Source organism: Nerophis ophidion, linkage group LG10 (genome assembly GCF_033978795.1).
Source record: "Nerophis ophidion isolate RoL-2023_Sa linkage group LG10, RoL_Noph_v1.0, whole genome shotgun sequence".
Taxonomy (NCBI): Eukaryota; Metazoa; Chordata; class Actinopteri; order Syngnathiformes; family Syngnathidae; genus Nerophis; species Nerophis ophidion.
The window spans coordinates 9,492,337-9,516,846 of record NC_084620.1 but is presented as its reverse complement, the minus strand read 5'-3'; the positions used below and the strand labels follow the sequence as shown (position 1 = coordinate 9,516,846).

Below are 24,510 nucleotides of genomic sequence, written 5' to 3'. Positions count from 1 at the left end.
AGAAGGTGTGTCCAAACTTTTGGCCTGCACTGTATACATGTATATATATATATATATATATATACATATATATATATATATATATATATATATATATATATATATATATTCCTCTCACTATTCCTGAAATAGTGCGCACTTGAGAAAATGCATTTTTAGACAATATGATTTGCCTGAACGGCTAGGAGACACAGAGTAACGAGCAGTAGAAAATGGATTAGAAAGGACATATTTTAATAAACAATATTTTTAAATGTTTTTTTTTTTTTTAACTTGGGACTTCCCTTGGGCCGGATACGGCTGTAGTTTGAGGACCCTGATGTACCATATTAATGGATCAATGGCTTGCCTTTTTGCAGTAGATGCGCAAATGTAACAAGGCACTCAGGCTGCGTATGATGGTGTTTGACAAGAGTTTTTGCAATAGCTCATTAAAAACTGTAAAAGGCCCCAGTTGCATATAAAGATCTTGGACTGGCTTTTTTGTAGCGGGTCTTACAAATAGCAACAAGTTCTCATCATATCTCGATTAGTTTTCACTCACGTTTGTGCAGTAGGTCTTAACAAATAACAAATGCGTTGCATATGGGGGTCTTTGACTAGCATTTTTGCAGTTTATCCATAAAGTGCTTCTGTCAAATATGGAATATCTTTGATTAATGGCGTCGTGGGTAGAGCGGCCGTGCCAGAAACCTGAGGGTTGCAGGTTCGCTTCCCACCTATTGACATCCAAATGGCTGCCGTTGTGTCCTTGGGCAGGACACTTCACCCTTGCCCCCGGTGCCGCTCACACTGGTGAATGAATGATGAATGAATGATTGGTGGTGGTCGGAGGGGCAGTAGGCGCAAACTGACAGCCACGCTTCCGTCAGTCTGCCCCAGGGCAGCTGTGGCTACACATGTAGCTTACCACCACCAGGTGTGAATGAATGATGGGTTCCCACTTCTCTGTGAGCGCTTTGAGTATCTAATAAAAAAAAAGCGCGATATAAATCTAATCCATTATTATTATTATTATTATTATTAACGTTTTTGCAGTAGATCACTAAAAACACCAAAGAGCTCCATTCACATATAGAGATCTTGGACTGGCATTTTTGCAATAGGTCCTCAAAAACCACAGGGATTTTCTGTCAAACATAGAGGTACTTTGAATCACATTTTTTTTAGTATATGAATAAAAATAAAAGAGTGCACCCGTCACGTATAGAGGATCTATGACGAGCATTGTTGCACATAGATAATCTTTAACTTTTTTTTTTTTTAATGGGTCCTGATGTGACAGTTTGAACCCACACTGTCACTGTTTGACCTTGGTCTTCCTCTCAAACCATGCACATTTTTTTGAGTCAGTGGAAAGCATGCGCAACAAACAAATTGAAACATCTCACTCACCATGGCTCTGAATGTGTGGCTAAAGGAGTCACAGTGGGGCCGAAGGCTTTATGTAGCTGAGCACACCTGCCTTGACTAATTAGGCCTAATTTGGGCCAAACCATGATTTTCAGGAGCTGGGTGTTACTGAGGGACAGTGGACATTTGAAAATTGTATTGTCTAAACCTGAATACACTGTGTACAAAAATGATTGCTTTAAAAATGCAAAACTACTTTGTGAATACTTTTTAAACATGTGATGGTTATTTAGATTAGATTAGATTAGATTAGATAGTACTTTATTTATTCCGTCATGGTGTAAATTATAAAATAAACTGATTTCTTAATTCCCCCTGTTAAATTGGTCCCAGCTAGTGGGCGGGGCTATGGGCTACTTAAGTGGGAAACTGTAATTTTTCTGTCAGTCTGCTAGTGATGGGATCGGCAGTTCAATTGACTGTACTGAATCACTAGAATCAGTTCCTTAAATTGATTCGTTCAAAAGATTCGTTCACCGAATCACTTCTGCAGCAGCAGTTCTGTGTGCAGGTCGGCGAATCATGAGTCAGTCAGTAACAGCTTCCCCAGCTGCAGATCTCGGTGTGTGTGAATCTGACAAGATAATAACAATTTATTTTAAAATTTGCTACAAATATTATTTTCTTTTTTTTCCTTCTTCTTTTTTTGTGTCCTCTCCATGAGGTCTCAATGACATTTTAAAATGGATCTGAAAACAAAATTTAAAAAAAAAGTTTTTTAAAGTGGTAAAAATTACATACAAATTTACAAATGGTATTATTATTTTTACATTTTAACATTTGACTTGACGACAAAATTTAAATATATTCTTAAATGTGTTTGAAATGCAATTATTTTCTACGTTATTACATTATATTTATTTTAACAATTCATAGCGGATTTGACAAGATACAAAAAAACGATTCTAAAATGTGTTACAAGTTTTCTTTTTTCACATTACATTTTATCATTTTAACATGTAATGTTTCTAACAAAACATACATGTATTAAAATGTAATAAAAATCACTCTTCCTTTTATATCACATCCAATGTGTTTTTTTTTTTTTTTTTTTTTTTTTCAATTATGATCACTCTAAAAGCGGTATATAATAAACACGATATGAAAAATAAGTCGGCGAATCATGAGTCAGTCAGTCAGTAACAGCTTCCCCAGCTGCAGATCTCGCTGTGTGTCAGTTGGCGAACGACACAAGCCCTCAGCACCCAATAAACGACGCACACAGTGACTGAACGAGATCCTCAATGTGACGTCATCCTCCGCGACACTGTCACTTTTCTGTGTCAGTACGTTCGCAAACGTGATTCAAGGGATTCACGTCACGACACAGTCAGTTCTCTGCGTCAGTACGTTCGCGAACGTGATTCACGGGATTCACGTCGCGACACAGTCAGTCCTCTGCGTCAGTACGTTCGCGAACGTGATTCACGGGATTCACGTCACGACACAGTCAGTTCTCTGCGTCAGTACGTTCGCGAACGTGATTCACGGGATTCACGTCACGACACAGTCAGTTCTCTGCGTCAGTACGTTCGCGAACGTGATTCACGGGATTCACGTCGCGACACAGTCAGTTCTCTGCGTCAGTACGTTCGCGAACGTGATTCACGGGATTCACGTCGCGACACAGTCAGTTCTCTGCGTCAGTACGTTCGCGAACGTGATTCACGGGATTCAAGTCGCGACACTGTCAGTTCTCTGCGTCAGTACGTTCGCGAACGTGATTCACGGGATTCACGTCGCGACACAGTCAGTTCTCTGCGTCAGTACGTTCACGAACGTGAATTACGTGATTCACGGGATTGACGTCGCGACACAGTCAGTTCCCTGTGTCAGTACGTTCGCGAACGTGATTCACGGGATTGACGTCGCGACACAGTCAGTTCTCTGCGTCAGTACGTTCACGAACGTGAATCACGTGATTCACGGGATTGACGTCGCGACACAGTCAGTTCCCTGTGTCAGTACGTTCGCGAACGTGATTCACGGGATTCACGTCGCAACACAGTCAGTTCTCTGCGTCAGTACGTTCGCGAACGTGAATCATGTGATTCACGGGATTGACGTCGCGACACAGTCAGTTCCCTGTGTCAGTATGTTCGCGAACGTGATTCACGGGATTCATGTCGCGACACAGTCAGTTCTGTGCTTCAGTACGTTCGCGAACGTGAATCCCGTGATTCACGGGATTCACGTCGCGACACAGTCAGTTCCCTGTGTCAGTACGTTCGCGAACGTGATTCACGGGATTCACGTCGCGACACAGTTAGTTCTCTGCGTCAGTACGTTCACGAACGTGAATCACGGGATTTACGTCACGACACAGTCAGTTCACTGTGTCAGTACGTTCGCGAACGTGATTCACGGGATTCATGTCGCGACACAGTCAGTTCTGTGCGTCAGTACGTTCGCGAACGTGAATCCCGTGATTCACGGGATTCACGTCGCGACACAGTCAGTTCCCTGTGTCAGTACGTTCGCGAACGTGATTCACGGGATTCATGTCGCGACACAGTCAGTTCTGTGCTTCAGTACGTTCGCGAACGTGAATCCCGTGATTCACGGGATTCACGTCGCGACACAGTCAGTTTCCTGTGTCAGTACGTTCGCGAACGTGATTCACGGGATTCACGTCGCGACACAGTTAGTTCTCTGCGTCAGTACGTTCACGAACGTGAATCACGGGATTTACGTCACGACACAGTCAGTTCCCTGTGTCAGTACGTTCGCGAACGTGATTCACGGGATTCACGTCGCGACACAGTCAGTTCCCTGTGTCAGTACGTTCGCGAACGTGATTCACGGGATTCACGTCGCGACACAGTCAGTTCTCTGCGTCAGTACATTCACAAACGTGAATCCCGTGATTCACGGGATTCACGTCGCGAGACAGTCAGTTCTCTGTGTCAGTACGTTCGCGAACGTGATTCACGGGATTCACGTCGCGACACAGTCAGTTGTCTGTGTCAGTACGTTCGCGAACGTGATTCACGTTATTCACGGGATTCACGTCACGACACAGTCAGTTCTCTGTGTCAGTACGTTCGCGAACGTGATTCACGGGATTCACGTCGCGACACAGTCAGTTCTCTGCGTCAGTACGTTCGCGAACGTGATTCACGGGATTCACGTCGCAACACAGTCAGTTCTCTGCATCAGTACGTTCGCGAACGTGATTCACGGGATTCACGTCGCGACACAGTCAGTTCCCTGCGTCAGTACGTTCGCGAACGTAATTCACGGGATTCATGTCGCGACACAGTCAGTTCTCTGTGACAGTACGTTCGCGAACGTGATTCACGGGATTCACGTCGCGACACAGTCAGTTCTCTGTGTCAGTACATTCGCGAACGTGATTCACGGGATTCACGTCGCGACACAGTCAGTTCTCTGTGTCAGTACGTTCGCGAACGTGATTCACGTGATTCGCGCCAGTTCCACTCATACCGGCATGGTCGCGGCGGAGCTCAACTGAACTGAGAAAGGAACTAATCAGTTCATGATGTGATTCGGTTCAGTACGTTCACTCAAAAGATTCGTTCGTTCGAACGAATTGTTCGCGAACGACACAACACTACTGTCTGCTGTCTGTCACTGCCAGAGGAGGTTCTCTGTCCTGAGCAAGAGTTTCGCGCTACATGCATCAAAGATCTACTGAGATTGTGGGTGCTTTGTCCTCCTGTTTTTGTTCACCTCTTGACACTTTTTGGGATTTAAATAAATGTAAACTGTTGCCAACTGCGTGACTTGCCATCCTTGATGTGAAGTCTGGTTTGAAAAGGTTACATTACCTTCACCCGAGGCAGGCTGTGACACCTTAAAACAGCAAAATGGTCATTTCAAACAGTTTGTGTTAGTAAGAATTAAGGAGATTAATGCCGTTTTGGCGACTATTTTAGGCATTTGGTGACGTTACGCAAATGCTATGTCCTGGTGGCCCTTGACACAGTATAGTTGGTTATCCCCGCAATACAAAGTCATACAGTTGCTTACATAAAAAAAAACAGTTTTCCGTAAATTTGCCTAAGGAAACAGATAAGAGTCCGAACAGTTCTGCAAGGTGCTGATGCGTGCGGTCTAGCAAGTTCTACATCATGCTGACGCCTGCACCAATCGGCACCCCTTGGGGGATGGGATTTACGTCCAAAGTGAAGGAAAGTCTTGATAGAGGGGATGTACAGTAAGTGTGTGTGTGTAACGTAGTGGAGGATGTAGAGACACCAGATACTGTCGGTTTGACTACAGGAATAAAACCCCCCTGAGGGACTCTCTTCATCACACCCCCGCTTCCTCAAAACAGTCAAATTCTCTCCAGCACCTCTCCCTGCAGCAAATACAGCCGACTCAGCAAGTTGGCCTGAAAGTCAATCCGCCTCTACTACCACTCGCTCTCCTTACGCAGCACGCCGCCTCGGCTTACCTTTTTCACGCGTCCGCTCTTGGTGCCCACGAAGACCAGCGAGTGGTTCTTGTACACGTAGGCCACCACCGAGGTCATTTTGTCATTGGCGTCCGAGAAGAGGGACTTGCCTTGCACCATCTCCGACACGCCCAGCGGTGCGTTCATGTCCAGGCCGCAGAAGTCGTCATCGATGGTCAAGAGCTGCGTTAGAGGGAAAAAAAGAATGAATTATTCATCAGATTTACTGCCAGGTGACGGAGACGCAAACATCCAAGATGCCCGTCAGGATAAAATAATTCAGGTATAGAATTTTTGCAGATTTTTTTTTTTTTTTTTTCTGTAAAAATCACACATTTGAAGCACCTGTGTGGTGTTATTTGACTGGTACAGTGTGAGAAGTGTGCTGCAGCGTGACCAGATGACGATGGAAGAGGTTGGAGCACTGCCGCAGTGCCAGAAGCGGTGCCCGTCAAGCACCATTTCCCCAACAAAAACGCCAACGCGGCATAATATTGCAAGAGGGATAATGCGAAGTCAAGTCGGAGAAATATTCTTAAAATAATTAAAAGCGTCATCCTATGAAAAAAGCGACTTTTCATGCCTTTTGGTACCTGTTTTTACCGCTGCCTTGTGGTTAAGGTCTTGGTTGACCAAAGGCTAAGGGAGCAAACCCCGAAGACAAATCACAGCTTCTGGGTGAGGCTGGACATCCTGGCAGTTCCAATCACGTTACTGTCACAAAGTCTGTGGTGGACCATGCCTGTCAGAGCATAGCGACATACTCTACACAAGAGCAGAGATAGACAAACCTATCATCTGTTCAGTCGCTGCAACGAGTCGTGGAATCAGTCTGTCTTGGCCTGGCCTTGCCCCTGAGAAACCTCGATTCGCCAAGTTTGTGCTGTTAGTCCCGCAAAAGCTAGCAGTACTTGAAACCTCTTGCAAGCAGTTTTCATGAAAATGGTACCTGTTTTTTAGGAATTCGGGGTCCCCATAAGTGAAGTAAATGCATTGTGGAAATATTAATAAAACAATTTTACATTGTTCCAAACAAAACCATTTTGATGTCAGCAGATATATGGCCATATATGGAATAATGCATAATGTTGGACATAGAGAACATATAAACCATTTATTTATTGAGTCGAAAATATTAAAGCTCGATGATTTGATAAAATTGCAAAAGCTAAAATGATGTACAAAGCAAATTATATACTCTAGCCTTTAAATAGACCTCCTTTTTAGACCAGTTGATCTGCCGCTTCTTTTCTTTCTCCTATGTCCCCCCCTCCCTTGTGGAGGGGGTCCGGTCCGATGACCATGGATGAAGTACTGGCTGTCCAGAGTCGAGACCCAGGATGGACCGCTCGTCGGGACCCAGGATGGACCGCTCGCCTGTATCGGTTGGGGACGTCTCTACGCTGCTGATCCGCTTGAGATGGTTTCCTGTGGACGGGACTCTCGCTGCGGTCTTGGATCCGCTTGAACTGAACTCTCGCGGCTGTGTTGGAGCCACTATGGATTGAACTTTCACAGTATCATGTTAGACCCGCTCGACATCCATTGCTTTCGGTCCTCTAGAGACGGGGGGTTGCCCACATCTGAGGTCCTCTCCAAGGTTTCTCATAGTCAGCATCGTCACTGGCGTCCCACTGGATGTGAATTCTCCCTGCCCACTGGGTGTGAGTTTTCCTTGCCCTTTTGTGGGTTCTTCCGAGGATGTTGTAGTCGTAATGATTTGTGCAGTCCTTTGAGACATTTGTGATTTGGGGCTATATAAATAAACATTGATTGATTGATTGAAATTATAACCTGCTACCAAATAATGTACAACACTTCTTCTCAACTAAAGAGGAAAAATATAATCTTAGAGGAATATAAAACATTTGTATGCACGGACAACACTTAAAACCTTTAGCATATCAGTATGTGGAATTAAATTATGGAATGGATTAAGTAAAGAAATTAAACATTGTACTGATATGATCCAGTTTAAGAGGCTGTTCAAATTAATAGTGCTTACAAAGTACAAAGAAGAAGAATTATGAGAAACACTTTCAACCTTATTGAAAATAATATGTTCTTCATCTCAGTATGTTGGTAATGACTGATTTAATTGATTACATGTTACAGAACTACTCATACAGGGATGTCAATTTGCTATTTTGCTGTAAGGAAAGTCAGTAGATGAATGTATATATTCGTGGGCACTCTGACGTGGGAAAGGGGTATAGGATTAAATAAGCTTCGAATTTTCCTACTCCTTTTCGGACATGATGCGATGTAAGGTGATATGAAACTGTGTGATGTATTGTCAATCAATCAATCAATGTTTATCTATATAGCCCCAAATCACAAATGTCTCAAAGGACTGCACAAATCATTACGACTACAACATCCTCGGAAGAACCCACAAAAGGGCAAGGAAAACTCACACCCAGTGGGCAAAGAGAATTCACATCCAGTGGGACGCCAGTGACAATGCTGACTATGAGAAACCTTGGAGAGGACCTCAGATGTGGGCAACCCCCCCTCTCTAGAGGACCGAAAGCAATGGATGTCGAGCGGGTCTAACATGATACTGTGAAAGTTCAATCCATAGTGGCTCCAACACAGCCGCGAGAGTTCAGTTCAAGCGGATCCAAGACAGCAGCGAGAGTCCCGTCCACAGGAAACCATCTCAAGCGGATCAGCAGCGTAGAGACGTCCCCAACCGATACAGGCGAGCGGTCCATCCTGGGTCCCGACGAGCGGTCCATCCTGGGTCTCGACTCTGGACAGCCAGTACTTCATCCATGGTCATCGGACCGGACCCCCTCCACAAGGGAGGGGGGGACATAGGAGAAAGAAAAGAAGCGGCAGATCAACTGGTCTAAAAAGGAGGTCTATTTAAAGGCTAGAGTATACAGATGAGTTTTAAGGTAAGACTTAAATGCTTCTACTGAGGTGGCATCTCGAACTGTTACCGGGAGGGCATTCCAGAGTACTGGAGCCCGAACGGAAAACGCTCTATAGCCCGCAGACTTTTTTTGGGCTCTAGGAATCACTAATAGGCCGGAGTCTTTTGAACGCAGATTTCTTGCCTGGACATACGGTACAATACAATCGGCAAGATAGGCTGGGACTAGACCGTGTAGTATTTTATACGTAAGTAGTAAAACCTTAAAGTCACATCTTAAGTGCACAGGAAGCCAGTGCAGGTGAGCCAGTACAGGCGTAATGTGATCAAACTTTCTTGTTCTTGTCAAAAGTCTGTGTTGTAAATGTGCTCATGTTCTTAATAAAGTATGAAAAGAAAAGAATGTTTTCCTAGTTTCTGTCATGTCTTGGTGGTCATGTTTTGTTTAGTTGTGTTAGTTTGCTTCAAGACTCCATTAGTTCCTGTTTGTACACTCCATTGTTTTGTTTCCATGCCAACCCATTAGTTTTCACCTGTCCCCAAGTCACGCACCTGTTTTCACTAATCATGTAACTATTATTTAAACCAAAAGTTGCCGGGAAGTCAGCCTGGCGACTTTACCTCTGATACTGTCCATAGTTTTGCTTCATGCCATGCCACGTAAGTTTTTGTTTTTTCATGCCACGGTTATCGAGTTTTGTTTCATGTTCATAGTTTCTGCCTTAGTGCAGACAAATTTTTGTACCTCCTTGTGAGCACTTTTTGTTTGTTCCTGTTTCGAGTTAAGATTAAATCATGCCTTGCCGGCGCCAACTTTCCTTTACATTCCGGAAAAACAAACCCCAAAGTCCACGTTTTGACAGTTTCATTGTATGAGTCCGCCGTGTTTTAGTTCCAGCTATGATACGACACCATAAACTCATAATCCAGGGCCATAAAGAATACTTTGACACACTGGGTGCTGACCGCAGCCCATAGTGGCTATTGTAATATTTTCTCGGCGACAAGAAATACATTTGGTTTTGGGAACCTGAGTGTTAGCATTACGGAACTCAACGAGCACAAATGCAGTCTCTGTACTTTCATAATTATATATTAACAGATACTGTGATACTAACCTTCTCTAAGATATTTAAAGATGTATATTTACTATAAATAATCAGGTATGAACCAAAAACTAATCGCCTCCATTGACAACAACACAGTTCAACACAATATGTTCAACGATGATGTGTTTAAATTCCTTATAATGACCAAAGTTCATATAAAAAGGTAAAATTATATTTTGGTAAGGCAAAGTGGAAAATAAGTGTTTGTTATATCTTACCGCCAAGCGTATGTATGTGTTGTATGTACGTATGACTAATGTGTCTATGTATGTATGTATGTTTGTATGTATGTATGTATGTATGTATGTTTGGACACACATTCTCATTCAATATGTTTTCTTTATTTTCATGACTTTTTACATTGTAGATTGTTGCTGAAGGCATCAAAACTATGAATGAACACATGTGGAGTTATGTACTTAACGAAAAAAGGTGAACTATTTGAAAACATGTTTTATATTCTAGTTTCTTTAAAATAGCCACCCTTTGCTCTGATGACTGCTTTGCACACTGTTGGTATTCTCTCGATGAGCTTAAAGAAGTAGTCACCTGAAATGGTTTTCACGTCACAGTTTTGATGCCTTCAGTGACAATCTACAATGTAAATAGTCTTGAAAGTAAAGAAAACGCATTGAAATGAAAAGGTGTGTCCAAACCCCGGCCGAGTCATACCAAAGACTATGAAAATGGGACCTATTACCTCCCTGCTAGGCACTCAGCATCAAGGGTTGGAATTGGGGATTAAATCACCACCACTGCTGCTCACTGCTCCCCTCACCTCTCAGGTGGTGAGGGTGATGGGTCAAATGCAGAGGATAATCTCACCACACCAAGTGTGTGTGTCACAATCATTGGTACTTTAACTTTAATCCTTTGGTCTGGACTGTATGTATGTATGAATAATGTATGTTTGTATATATGTACAATATGTTTGTATGTATGAATAATGAAAGTATGTACAATACGTATTTATTGTATGTATGAAAAATGTATGAATGTATTTACAATATGTTTGTATGTATAAATAATGAAAGTATGTATGTATGTATGTATGGAAAATGTATGTGTGTATGCATATGTAGCTCACCATCAAAAAAAACTAATTAGTATACAATAAAATGTACACGATCAGTTAACTTTGTTTTACAGTCGGCAAAATAAACAACTACTGTATATGCCCATACAATAATAAATACACAACACTATCAATACATGATCATAACAATGATTAATTCATCACTCATCACTTAGATGACTTTCATCATACGTTCACTTTAGATGTACATGAATCAAGTGTAATTAGTATTGAAGCCAAGTGGTAGAAAGGTTTTTTATGTCTTCTTTTGACTTGTATGTGTGCAAAAAAAGATAAGTGCTTCCGTCAGATATGGAGGATTTTTGACTTGTATTTTTTGCAGAGGCTACCTAAAAACATAAGAGTGCTTCGGTCACAAATAGAGGACATATGACACGTACCCGTCCTTTGATGCATACCCATTGTAGCGGCACGTTCGAATGACTTATGGGCTTCAAAATGAGAATAATAACTCAGTGTTTGGTTCGTAGACACGACAAATTCATGGCGAAGTAAAGAAAAGTGTTGGTTTGCTTGTATGCTCTTAAGTGGTCTGTGTCGTCTCAACATGCAAGTGCAACCTTTCACGTCATGGAAGATATATAGTTCTGCTTTCATTAGATAAATGGAACGCGGTTTATCTGGGACTCCGTGAGCTTTAGTCTTCGATACGAGCTTAAGAGGTATGAATGATCGATGAGGATTGGTATTAAGGTTTAAGCGAGGATGATGTCACGGGGCCAAAGGGTAAGCAGGGAGCAAGGACAATGGAGGTCACGTAAACAGTTGTTATAGTCGGTGTGACAGTACGACATCATCACGCTTAGTATGTATTTTAGTCTTCATGGTTCAGTTTGGGTACAGAATAGACAAAGATTAAAATGACATAAAACGTTGTACCTCAATTTACGAACTTAATTGGTTCTATGACGGCGGTCCTAACTAAAAACACTTCTATCTCAAATAAACATCGACCACTGAAATAAATTTAAATCAGTTTTGCTTGGCCTTCCAAGACAAAGCAGTTTCAACAGATGACATTTATTTTAAATGGGTCATACTATTATTATTTTTTTCTACATTTAAAACCTTTTCTCGTGGTCTCCGTTGTGGTTCTTTGCTCAAAATGTTGCATAGTTTATATTTCACAGACCATCTTCAAGCCGCTTTCTGACCCACTTTTCAGGATGCGCAGTTTCTTGGGTGGTCTTATTTACGTGTCTTCACTTCAACTGTGTCTTCTCCGTGTCAGCCATGTACAAACCCCGTTTCCATATTAGTTCGGAAATTGTGTTGGACGTAAATATAATCGGAATACAATGATTTGCAAATCCTTTTCAACCCTTATTCAGTTGAATGCACTACAAAGACAACATATTTGATGTTCAAACTCATAAACTTTTTTTTTTTTGCAAATAATTATTAACTTTGAATTTCATGGCTGCAACACGTGCCAAAGTAGTTGGGAAAGGGCATGTTCACCACTGTGTTACATCACATTTTCTTTTAACTAGACTCAATAAACGTTTGGGAACTGAGGAAACTAATTGTTGAAGCTTTGAAAGTGGAATTCTTTCCCATTCTTGCTTGATGTACAGCTTAAGTTGTTCAGCAGTCCGGGGTCTCGATGTCGCATTTTACTCTTCATAATGCGCCACACATTTTCGATGGGAGACAGGTCTGGACTGCAGGCGGGCCAGGAAAGTACCCGCACCCTTTTACTACGATGCCACGTTGTTGTATCACGTGGCTTGGCATTGTTTTGCTGAAATAAGCAGGGGCGTCCACGATAACGTTGCTTGGATGACAACATATGTTGCTCCAAAACCTGTATGGACCATTCAGCATTAATGGTGCCTTCACAGATGTGTAAGTTACCCATGCCTTGGGCACTAATACATCTCCATACCATCACAGATGCTGGCTTTTGAACTTTGCGCCTATAACAATCCGGATGCTTATTTTCCTCTTTGTTCCGGAGGACACCACGTCCACAGTTTCCAAATATAATTTGAAATGTGGACTCGTCAGACCACAGAACACTTTTCCACTTTGCATCAGTCCATCTTTGATGAGCTCGGGCCCAGCAAAGCCGGCAGCGTTCCTGGGTGTTGTTGATAAATGGCTTTCGCTTTGCATAGTAGAGTTTTAACTTGCACTTACAGATGCAGCGACCAACTATAGTTACTGACAGTGGTTTTCTGAAGTGTTCCTGAGCCTATGTGGTGATATCCTTTACACACTGATGTCGGTTTTTGATGCAGTACCGCCTGTTGGATCAAAGGTCCATAATATCATTGCTTACGTGCAGTGATTTCTCCCGATTCTCTGAACCTTTTGATGATTTTACGGATCGTAGATGGTAATAGGCGCCAGCGCCCCCCGCGACCCCGAAAGGGAATAAGCGGTAGAAAATGGATGGATGGATGGTAAAATCCCTAAATTCCTTGCAATAGCTCGTTGAGAAATGTTGTTCTAAAACTGTTCGACAATTCGCTTACAAATTGGTGACCCTCTCCCCATCCTTGTTTGTGAATTACTTAGCATTTCATGGAATCTGCTTTCATACCCAATCATGGCACCCACCTGCTCCCAATTAGCCTGCACACCTGTGGGATGTTCCATATAAGTGTTTGATGAGCATTCCTCAAATTTATCAGTATTTATTGCTACCTTTCCCAACTTCTTTGTCACGTATTGCTGGCATCAAATTCTAAAGTTAATGATTATTTGCAAAAAAAAAAATGTTTATCAGTTTGAACATCAAATATGTTGTCTTTGTAGCATATTCAACTGAATATGGGTTGAAAAGGATTTGCAAATCATTGTATTCCGTTTATATTTACATCTCACACAATTTTTCAACTCATATGGTAACGGGGTTTGTAGATCCACTCGACGTCCATTACACCGGTTGCCCAGGAGGTGGGGGTCCCCACATCTGCGGTCCCCTCCAAGGTTTCTCATTGTTTCCCATTGGTTTGAGTTTTTTTCTTGCCCTGTTGTGGGATATGAGCCGAGGATGTCGTTGTGGTTTGTGCAGCCCTTGGGGGCACCCGTGATTAAGGGCTATATAAATAAACTTTGATTGATTGATTGAAGTATTGTACTTATCACACACAATGTATTGGATTGTAAAGTGCATCTTATTCGTAGTTTTCATTAACAAATTTCAAAGGTGTTGACATAGCCATGTGAAAATGCTAATGCTAATCAGTAACACATCTACGGCAGTGTTTTTCAACCTTATTTGAGCCAAGGCACATTATTTTCATTGAAATATTCCGGAGGCACACCACCAGCAGAAATCATAAAAAAATGAAACTCAGTTGACAGTAAAAAGTCGTTGTCACAATTGTTGGATATGACTTTAAAGCATAAGCAAGCATGCATCACGATAGCTCTTTTCTCAAAGTTGGTGTACTGTACCACCTGTCACATAACACCCTGACTTATTTGGACTTTTTTGCTCTTTTCCTGTGTGTAGTGTTTTACTTCTTGTCTTGCACTCCTATTTTGGTGACTTCTCCTGTTTTGTTGGTATTTTCCAGTAGCAGTTTCATGTCTTCCTTGGGCGTCTACTTGGTTTTAGCAATCAAAAATATTCAAGATGTTGCTCTCCTTCTTTGTGGGGATATTGTTGATTGTCATGTCATTTTCGGATGTACTTTGTGGACGCCATCTTTGCTCAACACGCTGTAAGTCTTTGCTGTCGTCCAGCATTCTGTTTTTGTTTACTTTGTAGCCAGTTCAGTTTTAGTTTTGTTCCCTAAGTTTCAATACCTTTTCTTAAGGGCAATAACCTTTTGTTTATTTTTATTTTCAGCATTAGATAGCTTTTTACCTGCACCCCCCTCCCACGGTCATCTGCATATTGGGATCAGGACAAACCATGTTCCGACATCTAGAAAGCAATTATCTACCTGCTGCCACCTACTGATATTAAAGAGTATTGATGAGTTTTTCTTGAGCCCTGATGTGGGATCTGAGCCGAGGATGTTGTTGTGGCTTGTGCAGCCCTTTGAGACACTCGTGATCTAGGGCTATATAAGTAAACATTGATTGATTGATTGAAGAGTATACATTGTTACTCTGCCAAGCTCTAGACAGCACTGACACTCAACAACAATACATCATTTGCAGACTATAATTATTCTTCTGCAAAAAATATTTTTACCCCAAATAGGTGAAATTACATAATCTCCTATGGCACACCAGACTGTATCTCACGGCACACGCGGCACAGTGGTTGAAAAACTTTGACGTACGGCATAAATTAGCACTGAGCTATCTTAAAAAGTGAAGCCTTAATTTCTAGTGTATTCTCGGAGGCATGCTTGCTTCGTTATCTGCAGAGAGTCCGCTAAGTATACGCTTGTTTAGCCACCGAGACTTCAACGGGACGTGATGTCACGTGCAACCTGGTGGATTTGACAAAACTTGGACGTGAATTGTAAATACCGGCGAAATTTGAGTTTTACCAAGAACAGGAATCAAGGAGAATCCAGTTTTGGATTCTCCTTGGGCACGATCACCAGCCAAAATCTGGGCTGCACTGCATTTGTATTCCTGAGCAAGGATGATTATACTTACTGTCCCTCACCCAATGTGTATTATCCGTAGAAATCAAATCCTTTTATAAGTACACATTTTAACACAAAGCTACTTGCACGTATTTACGACGTTTCAAAGGCCAACTTGGGTCTTACGTCATGCTCATGGATTTAAATGCTTCCGCAAAGGACAACAAAAACATTCCTGTCAAGAACAATTACTTTTCCTACGACTGCTAAAGTGGTTTTTGATCATCCAGAATAAATCACTTGACATTATCGGTGTGTGCAAGGTTGAGTGTGTGTGTGTGTGTGTGTGTGTTTTTCATCACTTCCCGCAGACCCAAGCCACGCCGTATTATTTTCTGCCGCTTGCCAATCACATCTGCCATCTCCTGCAGTGTGTTGCAATCTGCTGAAATCCTGTCTGTCAGTCCTTTCAGTCTGCCAGACACGTTTTCATTACAACGCGACGCCAAGCGTAGACGGCCCGCGATGGAATAGCAAATAATATCAATGTAGAGCTTGACACCGTGTGTTAATAAGATGCTGAGAGTGACTGTTTTTTTTTTTTTTGTAAAAATGATTTCTCTGCTGCCATTGACATGACAGGTCAGACAGCCATTCTCTTTGCAAACAATCCCAACTCCACGTCTTTTTAGTCAAAGAACAAAAGTTGATCGCTGCAAAAAAAATACTGTAAACTTTTCTTTCTCGCACCTTTTTACCTTCCTGTCTGTTTAGTCCAGGGGTCGGCAACCCAAAATATTGAAAAAGCCATATTGCACCAAAAATACAAAAAAAAATCTATCTGGAGCCGCAAAATATGTAAAGCCATATATACTGTAAGTGTTAAAATGCTGGCAACACATGATGTAAGGGGGGGAGGTCCTCTCCCAGGTTTCTCATAGTCATCATGGTTGACGTCCCACTGGGGTGAGTTTTTCCTTGCCCTTATGTGGGCCCTACCGAGGATGTCGTTGTGGTTTGTGCAGCCCTTTGAAGCACTTGTGATTTAGGGCTATATAAATAAACAGTGATTGATTGATGATCGATGATATTAGCTACAATAGCCTAGTATCAAAATGACTTTCAAAGTCTTATAAAAGTGTTATAATAAAGCCAACACATGATGTGTCTTTTATTAGCTACATTAGACTACGATAAAAATGACTGTGTGTCCCAGGTGGACTCAAATCTTTGTTGACGTAAATGTTGATATGTAATATTGATTCTTCACATTTTTACAACATTAGAAAACGTTACTAAAACGGAGGCTTTTCAGAGAGTGTGATAACTCCTGGAAATGATTGATTGATTAATACTTTTATTAGTAGATTGCACGGTTCAGTACATATTCCGTACAATTGACCAATAAATGGTAACACTCAAATAAGTTTGTCAACTTGTTTAAAGGGGAACATCATCACAATTTCTGAAGGGTTGAAACCAATAAAAATCAGTTCCCAGTGGCTTATTTTATTTTTCGAAGTTTTTCTCAAAATTTTACCCATCACGCAGTATCCCGAAAAACTGCTTCAAAGTGCCTGATTTTAACCGTTGTTATAGCAACCCGTCTATTGTCCCGTGACGTCACTGCGTAAAGCCATCAGGCACAAATATGGCGGATAGCACAGAAAGTTGTAGCATAGTAGCTCAGATTCAGACTCGGATTTCAGCGGCGCCAGCGATTCAACAGATTACGCATGTATTGAAACGGACGGTTGGAGTGTGGAGGCAGATAGCGAAAACAAAATTGAAGAAGAAACTGAAGCTATTGAGCCATATTACGACAGACAGCGGCAATGAGGACGAATTCGGCGATCGCCTTCTAACCAACGAACGATTGCTTTTTTTGACCACTGGTGCAACTTGAATCTGTCGATTGGTATGTGTTTTTTTGGCATTAAATGAGGCATAATGATGCAATACGTACATACAGCTAGCCTAAATAGCATGTTAGCATCAATTAGCATGCCGTGACCATTGATATGTCTGATTAGCACGTAAGTCAACTTGAATCCGTCTCTGTTCGTGTTGTTACACCCTCCGACAACACACCGACGAGGCATAATGTCTCCAAGGTACGGAAAAGAGTCGAAAAAACGGAAAATAACAAAGCTGATTTGACTTGGTGTGTGTAATGTGTTTGAGAAAATGGTGGATTTCTTCCTGTTGTGACGTCACGGGTGAAAGGTCATTAATCCGACAGCGAAAAATTGAAAGGTGTTTCAATCGCCAAATTCACTCTTTTAGAGTTCGGAAATCGGTTACAAAAACATATGGTCTTTTTTTCTGCAACATCAAGGTATATATTGACGTTTACATAGGTCTGGTGATAATGTTCCCTTTTAAGTCGGGGTCCACGCTAATCAATTCATGGTACAAATATATACTATCAGCATAATACAGTCATCACACAAGTTAATCATCATAGTATATACATTGAATTATTTACATTATTTACAATTCAGGGGGTGGGATGAGGAGCTTTGGTTGATATCAGTACTTTAGTCATCAACAATTGCATCAACAGAGAAATTGACCTTGGAAACAGTGTAGGTCTTACTTGGTAGGATATGTACAGCGAGCAGAGAACATAGTGAGTGGCTTAGAATGGCCAAAGGTAAAGATGTGTGTGTTCAAGTTGAAGGAAACCGAAACTATAAATAAAATGAGCTCAAATATACCTAAAAAACGAGGCATAATGACACATTATGTACATACAGCTAGCATAAATAGCATGTTAGCATCGATTAGCTTGCGGTCATACAGTGACCAAACATGTCTGATTAGCACGTCACACAAGTCAATAACACCAAAAAAAACTCACCTTTGTGGATTCACGCACAGCATAGGACGTTTGATGGACAAAATGAGGCAATGGAGCAATGGCATAAAAGACGTCTTTCTGTGGCAGCGTCAAGGAAAGTTGTACATGTAAACAAACTATGGTGCGTTCAGGGACTTCTGAAATCAATACAACATGGCGCGAGCCAAATACTCTCATCAGTGAAGCATGTTTAATATAAACAGTGGGATTTCTAACAATTAGGAAGGCTGGTGTCATGTTTGTCGTCCTACAGAAACCAGATAAAAACTTTTTTTTTTCCTTTTTCATGCATTTTTGAAAAATCTCCAGGGAGCCACTAGGGCGGCGCTAAAGAGCCACTTCTGCCTTTGAGATATTAACATACAACTGTAATTATTTGATACTTGTTTATATTGACAAATGTGCTGTTTTAGACTGCAATATTGTTAAATGATAAACACTTATTACTGTGAAGACTCTTCTTCGGCATTGTAATGCCGGTGTGGTTTTCCCGTGGATGCGTCGAAGCAGAACACAGCATAGGTAAGATAAAGGGTATTTAATAACAAAAATCTATGAACAAAAATACTGGTGTAAAGAGAAAAAGTAAACAAAAGACGCTAGCGTGAAAGCTAGGCTAAAACAAGGAAAACTAGAACTTGGTACGAGGACACAAAAGAGTAAACAAAACATTTAGCATGAAAGCTAGACAATAAAGTGGCTTGGCGTGAGAGCTAGCGAGAAAATACATACGAATGATGAGAGTCGTCACTGATGCGCGTGGGCAAATTAGGATCCGAGAATGAGTAAACAGAAAAGGTGAGCTTAAATAGGAGGGTGAAAATTAGTAGCAGGTGTGCGGGGCGAGACTAACAGGTGGACTGATGTGTAACCATAGTGATGGATAAAAACAGGAAATAAACGGGTCAGACAGAGAATGAAAAAACAAACACGTGAAGATCTGAGCAGCAGATCGCAACAGTATTCCCCCCCAACAAAAGACAGATACCAGATGTCTTAAAAAACAAACAAAACTTGAACCCCCTCCCCAAAACCAGAAAGTTCACAAACGAAGGGAGGGCGGAGGGAGGCCACGGTGGAGGGTTGCCAGATCGCATGTCCCCGAATCCACCGAGGACACATCATGTGGTGGCGGCGGGTGGAACGCTGCTGCCGAAAAAGTTTTGGCGGGCGACCTCGAAAAGGCCACATTAGTGGCCGCCTCGCAGGATGAGGTGCCCGGCGAGGCGGACGACCCGGGCACGGCCACATCCGTGGCCGACATGGAGGAGGGAGTATCTGGCGAGGAGGATGACCTCGCAGAGGCCACGCCCGTGGTCGACGTGGTGGACGACGCCTCAGCACCGAAATCCCAGCAGGCTTGGAAGCAGCAGACGAGGGTGCGGGGACTGCAGCCAAAGCAGGCCCGAGTGCAGCTGGCGAGGATGATGCGGGTGCTGCAGCCGAAGAAGGCGTCGGAGGCGGCCTGGGAGCCGCAGGAGTCGTCGGAGGTGGCCTGGGAGCCGCAGGAGTCGTCGGAGGTGCTGGTGTGGGCTCCAGCCCCGTCGTCGACGCTGGTGTGGGCTCCAGCCCCGTCGTCGACGCTGGTGTGGGCTCCAGCCCCGTCGTCGACGCTGGTGTGGGCTCCAGCCCCGTCGTCGACGCTGGTGTGGGCTCCAGCCCCGTCGTCGACGCTGGTGTGGGCTCCAGCTCTGGAGCTGTTGCTGGAGTCGGCTCCAGCTTTGGAGCTGTTGCTGGAGTCGGCTCCAGCTTTGGAGCTGTTGCTGGAGTCGGCTCCAGCTTTGGAGCTGTTGCTGGAGTGAGATCCAGGTTAAAGTCTGTAATTGGTATGAGAACCAGTTCTGGGTCGGAGGCTGGTGTGAGAACCAGGCTAACATCAGTTTCTGGTGCGAGAACCAGACTAGAGTTCAAAACTGGTGTGAGAACCAGGCCCGAAAAAGCTGCTGGTGTGTGAACCAGGCGAGAGTCGAATTCTGGCGTGAAAACCAGGTTAGTGTCATGTGCTGGTGTGAGAACCAGACTGGGAGCAGGTGTCGGCTTCAGCCGAGGAGCAGGTGTCGGCTTCAGCCGAGGAGCAGGTGTCGGCTTCAGCCGAGGAGCAGGTGTCGGCTTCAGCCGAGGAGCAGGAGTCGGCTTCAGCCGAGGAGCAGGAGTCGGCTTCAGCCGAGGAGCAGGAGTCGGCTTCAGCCGAGGAGCAGGAGTCGGCTTCAGCCGAGGAGCAGGCACAGGGGTCTGCCGAGGAGAACTAGGGGACTGGCTGTGAGCAGGACTAGGACTATGATGAGTGATAAGACAAACACTAGGACTCGGGCAAGGACTTGAGAGAGGACCAGGACTTACAATCACACTAGTGCTTTGAGAAGGGCTTGGGCAACGACCAGGACTTACAGTCATACCAGGGCTTGGGCAAGAACTAGGACAAACGGTCAAACTAGGGCTTGGGCAAGGACTGGGACTAACAATCAAACTGGTGCTCGGGCAAGGACTAGGACAAAGACTAGGACTTACAGTAACACTGGGGCTCGGACAAGAACTTGGGTAAGGACTAGGGTTCGGACTAAGACCACGAGGGGAATCAGTACTAATATTACAAAGGCAAGAAACAAGACTCGGGACCGGACTCGAAACAGGACTCGGACTACGGATCAGTCTACGAGTGGAACTAGGACGACTACGAGAAAGACTAGGACTACAACTAGAATCAGAACGGAAACTCGGACCAGGACTTGGACTACGACTCAGTCTACAAGTCGGTCTACGAGTAGGACTAGAGCATGGGCTACGAAGAAGGCTGGGACTCGAACTCTGAGAGAGACTGTGACTAAAACTAGAACTAGGGCACAGACGGAACACAGGTGGAGGAGGTCTAAGAGGGCGTGACTTGACCGGGGAGAACACCGGTGGAGGAGGTCTAGGAGGCCGTAGTGGTATAACAGGGGTAAACACCGGTGGTGGAGGTCTAGGAGGCTTAGTAGTTTTAAGAAGAGGTAGCGTCTGCCCTACCTCCGCAACACAGCTATAGGCCGTAGCCCCCCCCTCCAGACGGGAATCCCAGACCCGTTCCCTGTGGTCAGGGACTGACCATAAGGGAGGGTGGTGGGAGGTTTGGAGGCAGGCAGACCCCTCCCCTCTATATTGTCCAGAGTGTCCCTTTGAAAAGGGAGAAAAAACCTTGGACTTGGGCAGAGAATGAGGTTTAAACGGTGGGTTAGAAGAAAAACTAGGTGACTGAGGTTGACTAGAATAATAAGAAAAAATATCCTGATACTTTTGTATCTTATTATTAATGTTATTGTCATTTGAAAATGGCTGAGAAAACGAATCTTCCCCAAAAAATTCCTTGTTGATGACGTCATCATCGGAAGACGGGTTTGCGTTACCGGGGGGCGTCGACGAAATGACGTCATCTGCGCGGGACACAAGTTGGGAATTTGCCCAGTCGGTAAAACTGTTAGCAAAGTGTGTTATTGGGTCCCCAAACAATGGTGTAGGGGTTTTGTGTGCTGACTGTAGGTTGCTGTGTTCGTGAGGAGGGAGACATGGAGTGGGCAAGTCACTGTCGCCCGACGAAGCCATACTTCGCGGCTTCCGCCTACGCGGACGAGCGCGAGCGCTGCGGGAGGGAAACTCACCGCTCCCGGAAGCATCGATCGGAACCAGTTTTCCCTCCAGGTCCCACATCATGCTTTCGTCTGGATTGCATCGGAGAGTTTCAGCCTCCATCGCTCGGAATACCCTCCATGTGCCTTCGTCGAAGGTCTCCTCGTGGTTGCCAGACGCGGAAAAACTTTTTAATGCTCGGATCCTACTGTGAAGACTCTTCTTCGGCATTGTAATGCCGGTGTGGTTTTCCCGTGGATGCGTCGAAGCAGAACACAGCATAGGTAAGATAAAGGGTATTTAATAACAAAAATCTATGAACAAAAATACTGGTGTAAAGAGAAAAAGTAAACAAAAGACGCTAGCGTGAAAGCTAGGCTAAAACAAGGAAAACTAGAACTTGGTACGAGGACACAAAAGAGTAAACAAAACATTTAGCATGAAAGCTAGACAATAAAGTGGCTTGGCGTGAGAGCTAGCGAGAAAATACATACGAATGATGAGAGTCGTCACTGATGCGCGTGGGCAAATTAGGATCCGAGAATGAGTAAACAGAAAAGGTGAGCTTAAATAGGAGGGTGAAAATTAGTAGCAGGTGTGCGGGGCGAGACTAACAGGTGGACTGATGTGTAACCATAGTGATGGATAAAAACAGGAAATAAACGGGTCAGACAGAGAATGAAAAAACAAACACGTGAAGATCTGAGCAGCAGATCGCAACAATTACGTATGTCTAGCTTATGTTCTATTGTGTGCTTAGCTGTTGTGTAGCTGCTAGTTCCTAGTAGCCTATAGCCTACCATGTTTACCTTTTGTAAATGACTTGACTGAAATAAAAGACAAAACTAACCTTGTGTGTTTATTGGAGGACATTTAGATGTTAACTGGCTGTGCAGCTTTGCACAAGTAAACACACTGCAGGACTGCTTGTATCGCACATTATCCATCCATCCATTTTCTACCGCTTATCACATTATATCTCACATTTCACATGTATGCACATATCACCTCATACTTGTTTTTGTGATGATATTGGACCAATATGTGTCTTTATGTAGTTGTGTTGTGTCTTTATGTTTCTGTTTTGTGTCTTTATGTTGTTGTGATGTTGTGTTGTGTCTTTATGTTGCTGTGTTGTGTCTTTATGTTGTTGTGATGTTGTGTTGTGTCTTTATGTTGCTGTGTTGTGTCTTTATGTTGTTGTGCTGTTGTGTTGTGTCGTTATGTTGCTGTGTTTGTGTCTTCATGTTGTTGTGCTGTGTCTTTATGTTGCTGTGTTGTGTTTTTATGTTGTTGTGCTGCTGTGTTGGTTCTTTATGTTGCTGTGTTGTGCCTCTGTGTTGTGTCTTTATGTTGTTGTGTTGTGTCCTTATGTTGTTGTGTTGCATCTTTATGTTGTCGTGTTGTATCTTTATGTTGTTGTGTTGGGCCTTTGTGTTATATCTTTATGTTGTCGTGTTGTGTCTTTATGTTGTTGTGTTGGGCCTTTGTGTTATATTTTTATGTTGTTGTGTTGTGTCTTTATTGTTGTGTTGTGCCTTTGTGTTATGTATTTATGCTGTTGTGTTGTGTCTTTGTGGTTGTGTTGGGCCTTTGTGTTATGTATTTATGTTGTTGTGTTGTGTCTTTGTGGTCGTGTTGGGTCTTTATGTTGTTGTGTTGTGCCTTTGTGTTGTATCTTTATGTTGTTGCGTCTTTATGTCGTCGTGTTGTGTCTTTATGTTGTTGTGTCTTTATGTTGTTGTGTTGTGCCTTTGTGTTATGTCTTTATGTTGTTGTGTTGCATCTTTATGTTGTTGTGTTGTATATTTATGTTGTTGTGTTATGTGTTTATGTTGTTGTGTTGTGTCTTTATGTTGTCGTGTTGTAATTTTATGTTGTTGTGTCTTTATGTTTTTGTGTTGTGCCTTTGTGTTGTTGTGTTGTGCCTTTGTGTTGTATCTTTATGTTGTTATGTCTTTATGTTTTTCTGTTGTGCCTTTGTGTTGTATGTTTATGTTGTTGTGTTGTGCCTTTGTTGTTGTGTTGTGCCTTTGTGCTCTGTTTGTTGTCGTGTTGTGTCTTTATGCTGTTTTGTTGTCTTTATGTTGTTATGTTGTGTCTTTATGTTATTGTGTTGTGTGTTTGTGTTGTATCTTTATGTTGTTGTGTTGTGCCTTTATGTTGTTGTGTTGTGCCTTTATGTTGTTGTATTGTGCCTTTGTGTTCTATCTTTTTGTTGTTGTGTTGTGTCTTTATTTTGTTGTGTTGTACCTTTGTGTTTTAGATTTATGTTGTGTCTTCATGGTGTTCTATCTTTTTGTTGTTGTGTTGGGTCTTTATGTTGTTGTGTTGTGCCTTTGTGTTCTATCTTTATGTTGTTGTGTCTTTATATTGTTGTGTTGTGTCTTTATGTTGACGTGTCTTTATGTTGTTGTGTTGTGTGTTTTTGTTTTTGTGTTGTGTCTTTATGTTGTGGTGTTGTGTTTGTATGTTGTTGTGTTGTGACTTTGTGTTCTATCTTTATGTTGTTGTGTCTTTACGTTGTTGTGTTGTGTCTTTATGTTGTCGTGTCTTTATGTTGTGCTGTGTCTTTATGTTGTCGTGTTGTGTCTTCATGTTGTTGTGTTGTGGCGTTTTGCAATTG

The 24,510-nt window shown here is 42.9% G+C and overlaps 1 protein-coding gene across 2 annotated transcripts in view; it reads right to left on the bottom strand.

Moving 5' to 3' along the window:
- plxna4 (plexin A4) overlaps positions 1–24,510 on the bottom strand; it is a 506,120-nt gene that overhangs the window by 403,816 nt on the left and 77,794 nt on the right. For both annotated transcript variants that reach the window (XM_061912247.1, XM_061912248.1), the window contains exon 3: positions 5,834–6,016. In XM_061912247.1, coding sequence (XP_061768231.1) covers positions 5,834–6,016 — 183 coding nt within the window. The remainder of the gene's footprint in view (positions 1–5,833; positions 6,017–24,510) is intronic.